The sequence below is a fragment of the Scyliorhinus torazame genome, chromosome 7 (assembly GCF_047496885.1).
Source record: "Scyliorhinus torazame isolate Kashiwa2021f chromosome 7, sScyTor2.1, whole genome shotgun sequence".
Lineage (NCBI taxonomy): Eukaryota > Metazoa > Chordata > Chondrichthyes > Carcharhiniformes > Scyliorhinidae > Scyliorhinus > Scyliorhinus torazame.
Window position 1 is genome coordinate 106502365 of NC_092713.1, and position 14071 is coordinate 106516435.

The following is a 14071-nucleotide window of genomic DNA, read 5'->3' on the forward strand; positions in this document are numbered from 1 at the left end:
CCCAGAGCCGGGATCGAACCTGGGACCTTGGTGCCGTGAGACTGCAGTGCTACCATTGCGCCACCGAGCACTTGTGTAGTTGAGTGTTACTTGCCACTTGTCAGCCCAAGCCTGAATGTTGTTCAGGTGTTTGTTGCATATGGACATGGATTGCTTCAGTGTCTGAGATGTCTTGAATGGTGCTGAATGTTGTGCAATTATCAATTAACATATTCATTTATATCCTTGTGATGGAGGGAAGGTCATTGATAAAGCAGCTGAGGATGGTTGGGCCGAGGACACTACCCTGAGAAACTCCTGCAGTGATGTCCTGAAACTGAGTTGATTGACCTTCAACAATCCGAGCCATTTACCTTTCTGCTAGGGATGGCTCAAACCAACGGAGAGTTTTTACCCTGGTTTTCATTAACTTAAAAATGTTGCCATTGCTCCTTGATGCTATACTCAGTCAAATGTTGCCTTGATGTCAAGGGCAGTCACTGTCACCTCACTACAAAAATTCAACTATTTTGTCCATGTTTGGACCAAAGCTGTCATGAGGTTTGAAGCCATGAGGTCCCAATGACTCAAACTGAGCAAGTTACTTGTATTTATGTACCAATTGATAACACTATCAGTGATGCCTTCCGTCACTTTGCTGATCGAGGGTGGACTGACAGGATGATAAATGGCCAGGTTGGATTTGTGGACAGGACATCCGTGGGTAATTGTCTACATTGTTGTCTGGGATGCCAATATTGTAGCAGCAATGGAACAGCTTGGCAAGGAGTCATAGTTAGTTCTGGACCACAAATCTTCAGTGTTACTGTTGGATGTTATTAGGACACATAGCCTTTACTGTGCCCTCTGGCCGACAGAAGTGTGGTTTGCATTCCACGCAGACCTGGCAGTCCCTGGTCACGGACCTGACCTCGATGGAGTAGGGCAGGTTGCGAGCCTTGATGAAGTGGAAAAAGCGGGTGACCCCTGGGTGACAGAGGTCGTTGTGGAGGGCCCGGAGTCGGTCTACTTGTGTGCTGGCACATGTACCGCGGCAGAGGGCATCTGGGGGCTCATTGAGCTTCCCGGGTCAATACAAACTATCGTAGCTGTAGGTGGAGAGCTCGATCCTCCACCTCAGGATCTTGTCATTCTTAATCTTGCCCCGCTGTGTGCTGTTGAACATGAAGGCAACCGACCATTGGTCGGTGAGGAGAGTGAATCGCCTGCCGACCAGGTAATGCCTCCAATGTCTCACAGCTTCTATGATGGCTTGGGCCTCCTTTTCGACGGAGGAGTGTCGAATTCCGGAGGCATGGAGGGTACGGGAGAAGAAAGCCACGGGCCTGCCCGCCTGGTTGAGTTTAGCGGCCAGAGCAAAGTCCGACGCATCGCTCTCCACTTGGAATGGGATGGGCTGATCCACAGCGTGCATCGCGGCTTCGGCAATATCTGCCTTGATGCGATTGAAGGCCAGTTGGGCCTCAGTCGTCAGGGGAAAAGTGGTGGATTTGATCAGTGGACAGGCCTTGTCCGCATAATTGGGGACCCACTGGGCATAGTAAGAGAAGAACCCCAGGCATCGATTCAGGGCCTTGGGGTAGTGGGGGAGGGGGAGTTCTAGGAGGGGGCTCTTGCGGTTGGGGTCGGGCCCTAGGACTCCGTGTTCCACGACGTAGCCGAGGATGGCCAGGCGGGTTGTGTGGAAGACGCGTTTCTATTATAAGTTAGGTTCAGGAGTTTGGCGGTGTGGAGGAAGCGTGGGAGGTTCTCGTCATGGTCCTGTTGGTCACGGCCGCAGATGGTGACGTTGTCTAGGTACGGGAACGTGACCTGCAGCCCGTACTGGTCAACCATTCGGTCCATTTCCCTTTGGAAGACCGAGACCCCGTTGGTGACGCTGAAGGGAACCCTGAGGAAGTGATAGAAGCGGCCATCTGCCTCGAAGGCAGTGTATTGGGGGTCCTCCGGGTGGATAGGGAGCTGGTGGTACGCAGACTTCAAGTCGACTGTAGAGAAGACTCGATACTGCGTAATCTGATTAACCATGTCAGATATGCGGGGGAGGGGGTATGTATCGATATGCGGAGGAGAGGGTACGCATCGAGCTGTGTGTACCGGTTGATGGTCTGGCTATAATCGATGACCATCCGGTGCATCTCCCCAGTCATGACGACCACCACTTGGGCTCTCCAGGGGCTGTTACTAGCCTCAATGATCCACTCTCTCAGGAGTAGCTGGACTTCCGACCTGATGAAGGCCCTGTCCTGGACACTGTAGCGTCTGCTGCTGGTAGCGACGGGCTTACAGTCCGGGGTGAGGTTTGCGAAGAGGGAGGGTGGGGCGACCTTAAGAGTTGCGAGGCTACAGAGGGTGAGGAAGGGCAGTGGTCCGTTGAACTTTAAGGTAAGGCTCTGGAGATGGCACTCTAAGTCGAGCCCCAGTAATAGGGCAGCGCAGAGATGGGGGAGGACGTAGAGCCTAAAGTTGGTGTACTCTACGCCTTGCACCATGGGGGTCGCGACACAGTACCCACGGATTTCTACTGCGTGGGATCCGGAAGCCAGGGAAATTTTCTGTGTCGCGGGTTTGATGGGGAGGGAGCAGCGCCTTACCGTATCTGGATGTATGAAGCTGTCTGTGCTCCCGGAGTCGAAAAGGCAGGCCGTCTTGTGCCCGTTGATCCGAACGGTCATCGTGGACTTCGCGAGGTGGTGCGGGTGGGAGTGGTCGAGTGTGACGGAGACGAGTGTTGGAAGGCGGTCGGCAGGCCTGTTGGAGGTAGTGGCGGCGAGCATACAGTCAGGTGAGCAGGGCTCCCGGGAGGCTGCAGAGTTGTCCCAAGATGGCGGCCCCCATGAGTTGCACGTGGCGGGTGAGGTGCAAGATGGCATCCAAGATGGCGGCCTCCGTGGGTCACACATTGCGGGTGAGGTGCAAGATGGCATCTAAGATGGCGGCCCCCGTGGGTCGCACATGGCGGGTGGCGCGGCAGCTGGGGGTGGCCCCGTCAGGCAGCAGGCTGTGCTGCTGGGCCTAGAAGGTTATGGGGGGGGGGTCGGGCCTGGCAGGCTTTTATGAAGTGGCTCTTCATCCCACAGCCGTTACAAGTTGCGTTCCGTGCCGGGCAGCGTTGTCGAGGGTGATTACTATGGCCGCAGAAGTAGCACTTCGGGCCTCCGCCGTTGGTGGGACTGCGCGGCGCAGGCTTGCGTCGCACCCGGGCCGCTTGATGGCTGCGCCCACGAGGACCACGAGGGTGCCGAGCGGTCGTAGGTGTAGGCCCCCATGTTCTGGGAGGCCACCTCCAATGAGTTGGAGAGTTGTACTGTCTCTGGGAGGCCGAGTGTCCCCCCTCCTAGTAACCGCTGGCGGATATGGTTAGAGTGAATGCCTGCGACATAGGTGTCCCTGATCAGCAGCTCTGCGTGCTGGGTAGCCGATATCGCCCGACAGTCACAGTTCCGGCAGAGGATGCACAAGGCATGCAGGAATTCCGCAAGTGATTCCCCAGAGCGATGTCGTCTCGTGGCGAGGAGGTGCCTAGCATATACCTGGTTAATGGATTTCACGTAATGTCCTTTTAGCAGCGTTATTGCCTCCACGTACGAGGGGGCGTCCCTGATGAGGTTAAAGACTCTTGGGCTCACCCATGCATGGAGGACCTGCATCTTCTGGAGGTCTGTGAAGTCTTCGTTGAAGAATGCGAGGTACGCTTCGAAGCAGTTTAGCCAGTGCAACAATTAACCAAAGTTAGGTTAATCACATTTGTGGAAGAGTTAAAGTTAAAAGAGGGGCTGAGAAAGTAGAAATAATTGAGGTAATAACACGCATTTGGGATTAGAAGAAGAAAAGCCTGACACAGGTAAAGCACAGTGTGGGTTAGCGAGAATTCAGTTGCAGATGAAGCAGCTGGAGATAGAGAAAAGCAGAAACTTGAACTTGAAAAAGAGGAAAAAGAAAGCAGTGCGAAAGCTAGAGTTTCAAAGAGAGAACAAAATCAGACACCATGAACTGGTTAGTGAACAGCTTACGTTACGGGGTGAACAAGAGTTGAGTAGTTCGGATGAGGAATCGAGTTCCACGCCGAGCTTTGATAGAACAAAAGGGAGTACACTAGTGCCTACATTCATCGAGGACCAGTTGAGAGATATTTTATCTTGCTTGAGAAGCTGAAGTGCCCAATGGACACCTTATTTTGCAAAATATTTTGGTCGGAAAGGCTATGCGTGTGTATTCTAGCCTTTCATAAAAACAGCCCTTAGATTATGAGTTAATAGGGCAGCACGGTGGCACAGTGGTTAGCATTGCTGCCTGTGGCGCTGAGGACCCGGGTTCAAATCCCAGCCCTGGGTCACTGTCCGTGTGGAGTTTGCACGTTCTTCCCGTGTCTGCGTGGGTTTCACTCCCACAACCCAAAGATGTGCTGGTTAGGAGGATTGGCCACGCTAAATTGCCTCTTAATTGGAAAAAATAATTGGGTACTCTAAATTTATAAAAAAATGATTGAGGTAATTAAAACTACAATACTTTTGATTAAAAGCTTGTTCCTAAAGCATACCAATTGAAATTTCAGACTTTAAAGAAAAGATTGAATGAAAAGTATTTGAATTTGGTAGGGAGAAGGAATTTTTGTTTGACAGGCAGTTTCGACCAATGAAGTTAGGCCAAACCTTTGAGAATACGGGAGAGCAAATAACAATGAAAGAATTTTCAAACAGCATCCTAGTAGCTATTGGGTCTCACCTCTTAAGTTCTTAATGTCTCTAAGGTATGGGAAGCAGCGGGTGGATCTGGCAGATGGAAATGATATGCCACAAAGTTAGAGGATTTTCACAGTAACTTCACTGCAATGTTAATGTAAGCCTACTTGTGACACTAATAAAGATTATTAATTATTATTACATGGAGGCAGTAGATATCTATTTGTCAACCCACAGGGAAGCTGGCACAGTGGTTAGCACTGCTGCCTCATTTTGTGAGGATCACGGGTTCAATTCTGGCCTTTGGTGAATGTTTGTGTGGCATCTGCACTTTCTCCCTGTGCCTGGGTGGGTTTCCTCTGGGTACCCCGGTTTCCTCCCACAGTCCAAAGATGTGCAGGCTAGGTGATGTATTGGGAGTGGGCCTCGGGGGTACACTTTCAGAGGGTTGGTGCAGCACGATGGGGTGAATGGCCTCCTTCTGCACTGTGGGAATTCTATTCTATTCTCCTAGAAGGCAGTAGTTGTGTTTTTAAAATTTTTCCAATTAAGGGGCAATTTAACATGGCCAATCCACCTACCCTGCAAACTTACCTACCTCACCGGACTTCCGGTGACGGCGGGCGGGAGGCAGCCGCACACTGGAGAGCTCCCACTCGGGAATAGGAATTTCAGAGTTTAACGCCCGGTCCCGGGGGCAATGGAGACTGAAAAAGCTGTAAGAAGGCACAGGGAGGAGAAATGTCCAAGTTTGGGAAAAAAGCGGCCATGGAAAAAGGGGTTAATGTAAGTCCGCCGGTGTGTGGAAAAGTCAGCGCAGGAACTGTAAGGAAAGCGGAGGCTGGAGCACCAGGGGAGGCCACATTGCTCACAGCAGAAGAAATGACCAAGGTGATGGCTGTGGAACTTGAAAAACAGTTCACAAAACACATGGAAGCGATGAAGAAGGAGATGGGGGCGGTATTGAAAGTGCTGGTGGAGGAGGCGATTGCCCCGGTGAGGGCAGCGGTATCAAGCTCAGCGGCGGAGGTGCGGGAGCAGGGTGAGACACTGAAGGAAGTGGAAGAGGCATTATCGCAGCACCGTGATCAACTCGCCTCGATGGGGAAGAAGTTGTGGAAGGTGATAGAGACCAACAAGGGTCTGAGAGCCAAAATGGAAGACCTGAAAAACAGATCCAGGCGGCAGAATCTGAGGATTGTGGGTCTGCCCGAAGGAGTGGAAGGCCCGAGGCTGACAGAGTATTTTGCCACGATGTTGGCGAAGCTATTGCGGGAGGGGGACTATCCCTCTATGAACTGGATCGGGCTTTTCGGTCGTGGAGGCCTATATCAAAGGCGAGTGAGCTGCCAAGAGTAGTAACTGTAGGTATAGCGTGAAGGAGAAAGTCCTGTGCTGGGCGAAGCAGAAATGGGTGGTGCAGTGGGCTGGAGCTGGTATACGTGTATACCAGGACTTTATGGTGGAGCTGGCGAGGAGGTGGGCTGCCTTCAGCCGGGTGAAGAAGGCACTGTACATCAGCAAGGTGCAGTGCGGCATAGTATATCCAGCTAAGTTGAGGGTGACCTACAAATCCAAGGACTTTTATTTTGGGACGGCGGAAGTGGCGAAGGAGTTTGCGAAGGCAGAAGGACTGTGGCAGAATTGAGAAATGGGACTGAGAGCGGGTCGTGTACCGATGTAGCCTCATGTAACTTTATTTTTTCACTGCGTGTTGGTGTATGTACTAAATGAGTCAACATTGTATATATTTGGACAAGGGAAGAGATGGGACTTTCATTTGCAATGATGGTTCTTTGGGGCTTGGATGTGTATGTGGGGGTTGTGTGTAAAAGGGTATTTCTTGGTTTTCCTGGGACCGGGCAAGGGGGAAGGAGATCCGGGCGGGGGCCTCCACGCTGGCTGGTTTAAGCCGACCAGTGAACGGGAGTGCGGTGGGGGGAGGGGCTGCGGCCATCGGGGTTTGGTAGAACAGGTTTTGGTGAGTCTAGCCGGGATGAAAAGTTGGGGGAAGGAACCGAGGTTGGGGGGAGGAGTTTACAAGAGGAAGTGGAGGGGAGGAGTCTGGGAGGGGGGTGGGGGTGGGGTGCCTACAATTCATGGGTGTCATTCACGGTACTCTTTTGGGAATTGGATAGCGTTGAATATTAGGGGGGAGGTTGGGGGCGGGGGAGGGGGGGGGGGGGGCGGGTGGACTACATATGTCAATGGTGACCATAGGTGATTCCTGATTCCTTTTTCTTTTTTCCATTTATTTTCACACCTTGGGAGGTTTAGTTTTATTTGATGCTTATATTGTCAGGTGGGCTGTTATTTGGGGTGGTGGGCGGATGGGATCGTAGTTGTTGCTAAGGGGACTGACATTGTATTTGTTACCGTTTACTGTTGGTGCAGTGTAAATTCTGAAGAAAATGTGAAAATAGAGAATAAAAATATTTTAAAAAATAAAATAAATATTTTGATCAAGAGAAAAGAAAAAAAAACTTACCTACCTCATCATCGCCATTTTTCGGAGACTCTGGAGTTCTGCACTTGCACTGACCAGGAAGGAGCTGGCTGCACATGCACAGCTCAGTGTTTGAGGTTCCTCAAGGCTGAGGGCAAGACTCCAGTGCACCTGTGTGAAAAAGAAACGGTGCGCAAACTGGACCAGGTAATCTGGGAGAGGAGTACCATTTCAAAGCAGCATCCCAACAGAGCATGGGATGGTCCCAAAAGAAGATTCCCAGATAGGGGACAAAGAGAGGTCTCCAAGAAAGAGGCTCCAAGTCATAAATGTGCTGTGATTGGCAGGCTTTAAGCATTGATGGCTTTGGAGAAGGCCTGTGGATCAGAGAATGCAGCAGAAGGTTGGTGACTCCGTGCTGCAGGCCATTTGGGCAAAGGTAAACGTTTTGGAGTAGCATTGTTTTGCTCAGCAGCTGAAGTCACGTTCATGAGTTGTGTTGCATTGCAATCTCGGGAATCCAGGGGAATGGAGCCTCGGGAGATGAGATTGAAATGCAGTGAGGTGAGCTGTTGTTTCATAGAATTTATAGAATTTACAGTGCAGAAGGAGGCCATTCGGCCCGTAGACTGCACCGGCTCCTTGATAGAGCACCCTACCCAAGGTCAACACCTCCACCCTATCCCCATAACCCAGTAACCCCACCCAACACTAAGGGCAATTTTGGACACTAAGGGCAATTTAGTATGGCCAATCCACCTAACCTGCACATCCTTGGACTGTGGGAGGAAACCGGAGCATCCGGAGGAAACCCACGCACACACGGGGAGAACGTGCAGACTCCGCACAGACAGTGACCCAAGTTGGGAATCGAACCTGGGACCCTGGAGCTGTGAAGCAATTGTGCTAACCACCATGCTACCGTGCTGCCCAGATCGGGCCCTGGAGCTGTGAAGCAATTGTGTGAACCACCATGCTACCGTGCTGCCCAGATCGATGGCTGTTGTTCGGGAAGTCTGAGTGAGAGTGACCTTTGGAGAAAATTCCAAGATGGCAGACTGGAATCCTTCATAGGAGAGATTTAAGGAGATTGGTTGGTTCCATGTTACTGATGGCTGAGTGGGTTGCTGAGAAATCCATGGGTTGGGTCAGTTGCGTTTACCATTTAAAGTGGTGTAACTGCTCGACCACATTTTGCCTGTTAATTCACATTTACCTCCATATTAGCCCCGGATGTTAAAGATTAAGATAGATATTGTAAATTGTTTTATCTTTTTGATCTTGTACAGTAAAATTTATGTTGTTTGTTCAAAAGCCATGGCATTTTGTGGCTTTATTCTCTTCGCAGATGTCTTGATTCTCAAATTCTGTCACTTTAAACAAAACGTTATGGGTCTGTAACTGGATCGTATCAATACTTGGGAGTCTGGCCCAGGGTTATAATAATACATAGTATTTTAGCATTGATAGAATAGTTGTTTGAATGATTACCAACAGTTGCTTTTTTTATTCTTCAGGAATGGAAATAGACATTTGCTGAAATCTATTTAATTTTTCATCTGGAAAGAGGAAACATCAAGCTTTGTTCAATCAGTGTTACTTGAAACAATTAACTCGTTGTAAGATACACCAAGATCAGTTCAGCTGTGATTGAGAATGGCTTCAATAGACCCGTATTCTCACATAATAGTAAGTGCAAATCTTCACTGTTACGGTGACCTTGATGACTTTATCAGATTTTCTGTTTGCTAATTGCAATGTATTTTTAAATGTTGCTTTGCTCAGCCTGGGTATAGAAAACTTCACACTTCAAAGTCAACAGGCAAGTGCTCCTAGATCAGACTCAACATCGAGTAAAATTCCTTCTCCCCTGCCTCACCAGTGTCCTTCAGTCCCAACTTTGGAACGCTTTCTATTCTACATGTTCTTCCATTCCCATTTGGGCCTATCATTGGTACCAGATTTAGATCACTTTTCCCATTGTCGGCCCTTTCCTCTTAGAAAGTGGGAAAGTTCCTAATCACAAAAAGAACTGGGTTGACCCACTCATTTTTGTGGTTTTTTACAATGAGTCACATTGAGACCAGATTTGGACCCAAGTCACAAGAGGTGAACAACCCAGGGTCTAGCCCACTGCACCATTCTTCTAGTGCTAGAGCACCTCCGTGATACTCTGATGCTATTCTTTAACAATTGATGTATCTATATTCCCAGATCTCTTTGTTACGTTTTAGTTTCTTACCTTCCAAGGGTTAATTAGTACCCTCATTCCTCTGATCAAAATGATCCATCTCACACTTCACTAGTTTGGGTAGGCAGCATCAGTTAAAGGGGTAATATTGGCACAGACACAATGGGGCAAATAACCTCCTCCCTTATCAATTTGCATGAACATTTTGGCTAGCACTCTGGATTCAAGCTCATTACTTGTATCTTTTTTTTGTTGGACCCTTCTCTTGTTCCTTCCTTTCCTGTCACCTGATATTATTGCCACCTTTTATACACCAATTCTTGGGTACTGTAATCCCTGACTCCCATTTAACCCATCACTACTCCTCCTCTACTCCCACTCTTTTGCCACCATCCAAAGTTTGAATTCCAAACCTTGGACAACCCCACTGTTGAAATCTGGAATCTTCTTTCCCAAATAGCATTCGATGCTGCGCCAATTGAAGCTTTCGAAACTGACATTGATAGATTGTTATTAGGCGAGAATATCAAAGGATTGAAGCCAAAGTGGGTTTATTGGAATTGAGCTGCAGTTTAGTCACGATAGAATCGCTTATTCCTGTTCCTTTGTTCTACAGTTACTCTGTTCCTCCATTAAGTTTCTATCATATAGCTATTGCTATTGCTTGGTAGCAGAAATTCCCATTGCTCCATTTTCACTCACCAACTTTACCATCCAAAACATCCACTGGTGGCTAGTCTAGCCAATGTCATCCTTGTCCAGCTCAAACTCGCCAAAAATGTCCCCTCAGACACAAACAGTGGATCACAAATGACCAGCCATCACTGCATTCTACTCGACAGAGTCTTGCTGAAGAAAGAGCCATGCTGCTGACGTCTTTTCAAATTGTACTCATCAGGGCATCTCACTGGAAAATACCAACAGCAAAGGGAACAATAATTTACACTGCATGAGAAAGAGACTACTGATTTCTGCCACGTTGATTCTGATTGGTAGAGGCAGTGAGCTGCCTTCTTGTACAGCTGCAGTCCCTGCAGTGTAGGTACACCCATAGTGCTGATAGGGAGGGAGTTCCAGGATGTTGCCGCAGCGACAGTGAAGGAATGGCAATATATTTCCAAGTCAGGATGGTGAGTGACTTGGAGGGAATCTCTAGGTGGTGTCCCGAAGTATCTGCTGTTCTTGTCCTTCTAGATGGTAGTGGTCGTGGGTTTGGAAGGTGTTGTCTAAAGGACCTTAGTGAGTTACTGCAGTGCACCTTGCAGATGGTACACACAATTGCCGCTGTTCGTCAATGGTGAAGGGATTGAATATTTGTGGAAGGGGTAGCATTCAAATGGGCTGCTTTGTCCTGGATGGCGTTGAGGGGTGGCACGGTGGCACAGTGGTTAGCACTGCTGCCTCACAGCTCCAGAGTCCCAGGTTCAATTCCGGCCTCGAGTCACTGTCTGTGTGGAATCTGCACGTTCTCTCCATGTCTGCATGGGTTTCCTCTCACTGTCCAAAGATGTGCAGGTTAGGTGGATTGGCCATGCCTAATTGCCCCTTAGTGTCCAAAAAGGTTAGGTGAGGTTGCTGGGTTACGGGGATAGGGTGGGGGTGTGGGCTTAAGTAGGGTGCCCTTTCCAAAGGTCACTTGATGAGCCGAATAGCCTCCCTCTGCACTGTAAATTCTATGATTCAATGATTCTTGAATGTTGCTGGTGCTGCATTCATCCAGGCAAATGGAGAGTATTCCATTACACTCCTGACTTGCATCTTATAGTTGGTGGACAGGCTTTTGGGAGTCAGGAGGTGAGTTACTTGCCACAGGATTCCTAGCCTTTGACCTATTCTGGTAGCCACAGTATTTGTATGGCTAGTCGAGTTCAGTTTCCGGTCAATGGTAGCCCGCACGATGTTGATAGTGCGGACTCAGTTATGGCAATGCCATTGAAGCTCAAGAGGTGATGGTTAGATCCTCTTTTTTGCTGTAGATGGTCATTGCCTGACACTTGTGTGGTACAAATGTTACTTACTACTTGTCAGCCCAAGCCTGGATATTGTCCAGGTCTTGCTGCATTTAGACATGGACTGCTTCAGTATCTGAGGAGTCGTGAATGGCGCTGAACATTGTGCAGTCATCCGCAAACATCTTCACTTCTGATCTTATGATGAAGGGGAGGTCATTGATGAAGCAGCTAAGAGGTTGGGCCTAGGCCACTGCCCCGAGGAACGTCTGCAGTGATGTCCTGGAGCTAAAATGTTTGACCTCCAACCACCACAACCATCTTCCTTTGTGCCAGGTATGACTCCAACCAGTGGAGAGTTTCCCCCCTGATTCCCATTGACTCCAGTTTAGCTAGGGCTCCTTGATGCCATACTCGGTCAAATGCTGCTTAATGTCAAAGGCAGTCACCCTCCCCTCCACTCTGGTGTTCAGCTCTTTTGTCCATGTTTGAACCGAGGCTGTGATGAGGTCAGGGGCTGAGTGACCCTGGCGGAACCCAAATTGAGCATTTGTGAGCAGGTTTTTGCTGAGTAGGTTCCGCTGGATAATACTGTTGATGACCCCTTCCATCACTTTGCTGATGATGGAGAGTAGACTGATAGGGTATAAATTGGCTGGGTTGTATTTGCCCTTTGTCTTGTGTACAGGTCATACCTGGGCAATTTTCCACATTGCCGGGTAGATGCCAATGTTGTAACTGTACTGGAACAGCTTGGCTAGGGGTACAGCAAGTTCTGGAGCACAAGTCTTCAGGACTATTGCTGGAATATTATATATCATAAATTTACAGGTTCAAAGGAGGCCATCCGGTCTATGGAGTCTACATCGGCGCCTGAAAGAGCATCCTACCTAAGCCCCCACCCAACATTTGGACACTACAGACCAATCCACCTAACCCGCACATCTTTGGACTGTGGGAGGAAACTGGAGCACCCGGAGGTAACCCACGCACACATGGGGAGAATGTGCAAACTCCGCACAGACAGTGACCCAAGCCGGGAATCGAACCCGAGTCCCTGGTGCCGCCCTTGTCGGGGCCCATTAGCCTTTGCAGTGTCATACAAGTTAGCTTCCCTCTAGAAATATATTTTATATCTAACTTGTGTTTTATTCCACTGTTCTAATCTTCTTTATAATTTGAACATTGCTTTATACCTTCCGACTGCATTCTACAGCGGGAGAGACATGTCTGTGCATGTACTGGACAGATTTCCCAGAGTGAAGGAAACAAAGAAAAGTTGCATTCAGATGCGGTCTCTTCCCAAAGTGCTTTACAATCAATGAGTCTATTCTTCTGGTGCCAGTTGACGTAAAAGAACAAGAGCAGAAAGCTTTTAATGTGCCCAACATTCCTTCTCCAAACAGCCCAGGCTAAAAATTGATCATTCTCTCAATGTTGTTTATGTGTGTCCTTGTTATGCAGAAAATGGCTGCACATTTGCCTCATTTAACAATCCCAAACTGTCAAAGTAATTAATGGTGATTGAGAATTTAATGAGTGAACTAATGAGATACCAAATAGTGAAAGGAGTTCTCTTTTTTTGCTTGTGGGCTTACATTGGACAATGTCATGTTAAATAAGGAGTAGCGCGGGAAGAGGAAATATAATTGGATGGGGCCCTTGTGACAGGCTCAGTTACAGATCCAACATCATTATTATCGAGGGTTTCTTTCTATTGGCACTTTCTTTTCCAGGGGTTCACTGTGAACAATTATGAATAACATTCTGTGGTAATTATTGATGATTTTTTTATTGTAATTTTGGTAAACCACTGTATTGTACTGTTGTATTGTTACATGCCTGGGCTTGTCCCTGCTGGCTCCGCCTGTGGCTCCTCCCCTCGGGCTCATGTATAAAGGTGGCTGGTCTCCGCCTCCGATCCAGTTCGAGATCAGAGGCCAGGAGGCTTTCTGTTTAGTGTATTAAAGCCTCAGTTACGTTCACTACTCGTCGTGTGTTCATTGATGGCATATCAATTTAATACACTAAACATCTAATATGAATTCATCACTCAAGCCTGATCGCCTGGAGCTGGACCCACAGGCAGCCGACGCCACTGCAACATTCGAGCACTGGCTAAGCTGCTTCGAAGCATACCTCGGATCTTTCACCGAACACTTCACCGACCTCCAAAAGCAGATCCTCCACGCATGGGTGAGCCCAGAAGTCTTTCTTCTCATCAGGGACGCCTCCTCATATACGGAGGCGATAATGCTGCTGAAGGGACACTGCGTTAAGTCTGTGAACGAGGTGTGTGCTAGGCACCTTCTCGCCACGAGATGACAACGCCCTGGGGAATCACGAGCAAAATTCCTGCGTGCCTTGCGGGTACTCGGCCAGAACTGTGACTGTCAGGTGATATCGGCTACCCAACACGGGGAGCTGTTGGTCAGGGATGCCTATGTCGCAGGCATGAAATCAAACTACATCCGCCAGCGATTGCTAGAAGGGGGTACACTCGGCCTCTCCGAGACAGTGCAGCTTTCAAACTCGCTGGAGGTGGCCTTCCAGAATATGGAGACCTACACCTCCGATCTCGCGGCACCCTGGTGGACCTCGTGGGCGCCGCCATCATCCGACCCAGGTGCAGCGCAAGCCTGCGCTGCGCAGCAGCCCGCCAACACCAAAGTGCTACTTTTGCGGCCAGGGTAATCATCCCAGACAACGCTGCCCTGCACGGAATGCGACTTGCAACGGGTGTGGGAGGAAATGCCACTTTGCGAAAGCCTGCCAGGCCCGATTTCTCTCCCTAAAGTTTCTA

At 49.0% G+C, this 14071-nt stretch overlaps 1 protein-coding gene across 2 annotated transcripts in view; it reads left to right on the forward strand.

The window, feature by feature from the left end:
* LOC140426433 (cytosolic phospholipase A2-like) overlaps positions 1–14071 on the forward strand; it is a 251989-nt gene that overhangs the window by 19929 nt on the left and 217989 nt on the right. For both annotated transcript variants that reach the window (XM_072511223.1, XM_072511222.1), the window contains exon 2: positions 8646–8817. In XM_072511223.1, coding sequence (XP_072367324.1) covers positions 8785–8817 — 33 coding nt within the window. In that variant the 5' untranslated portion in view covers positions 8646–8784. The remainder of the gene's footprint in view (positions 1–8645; positions 8818–14071) is intronic.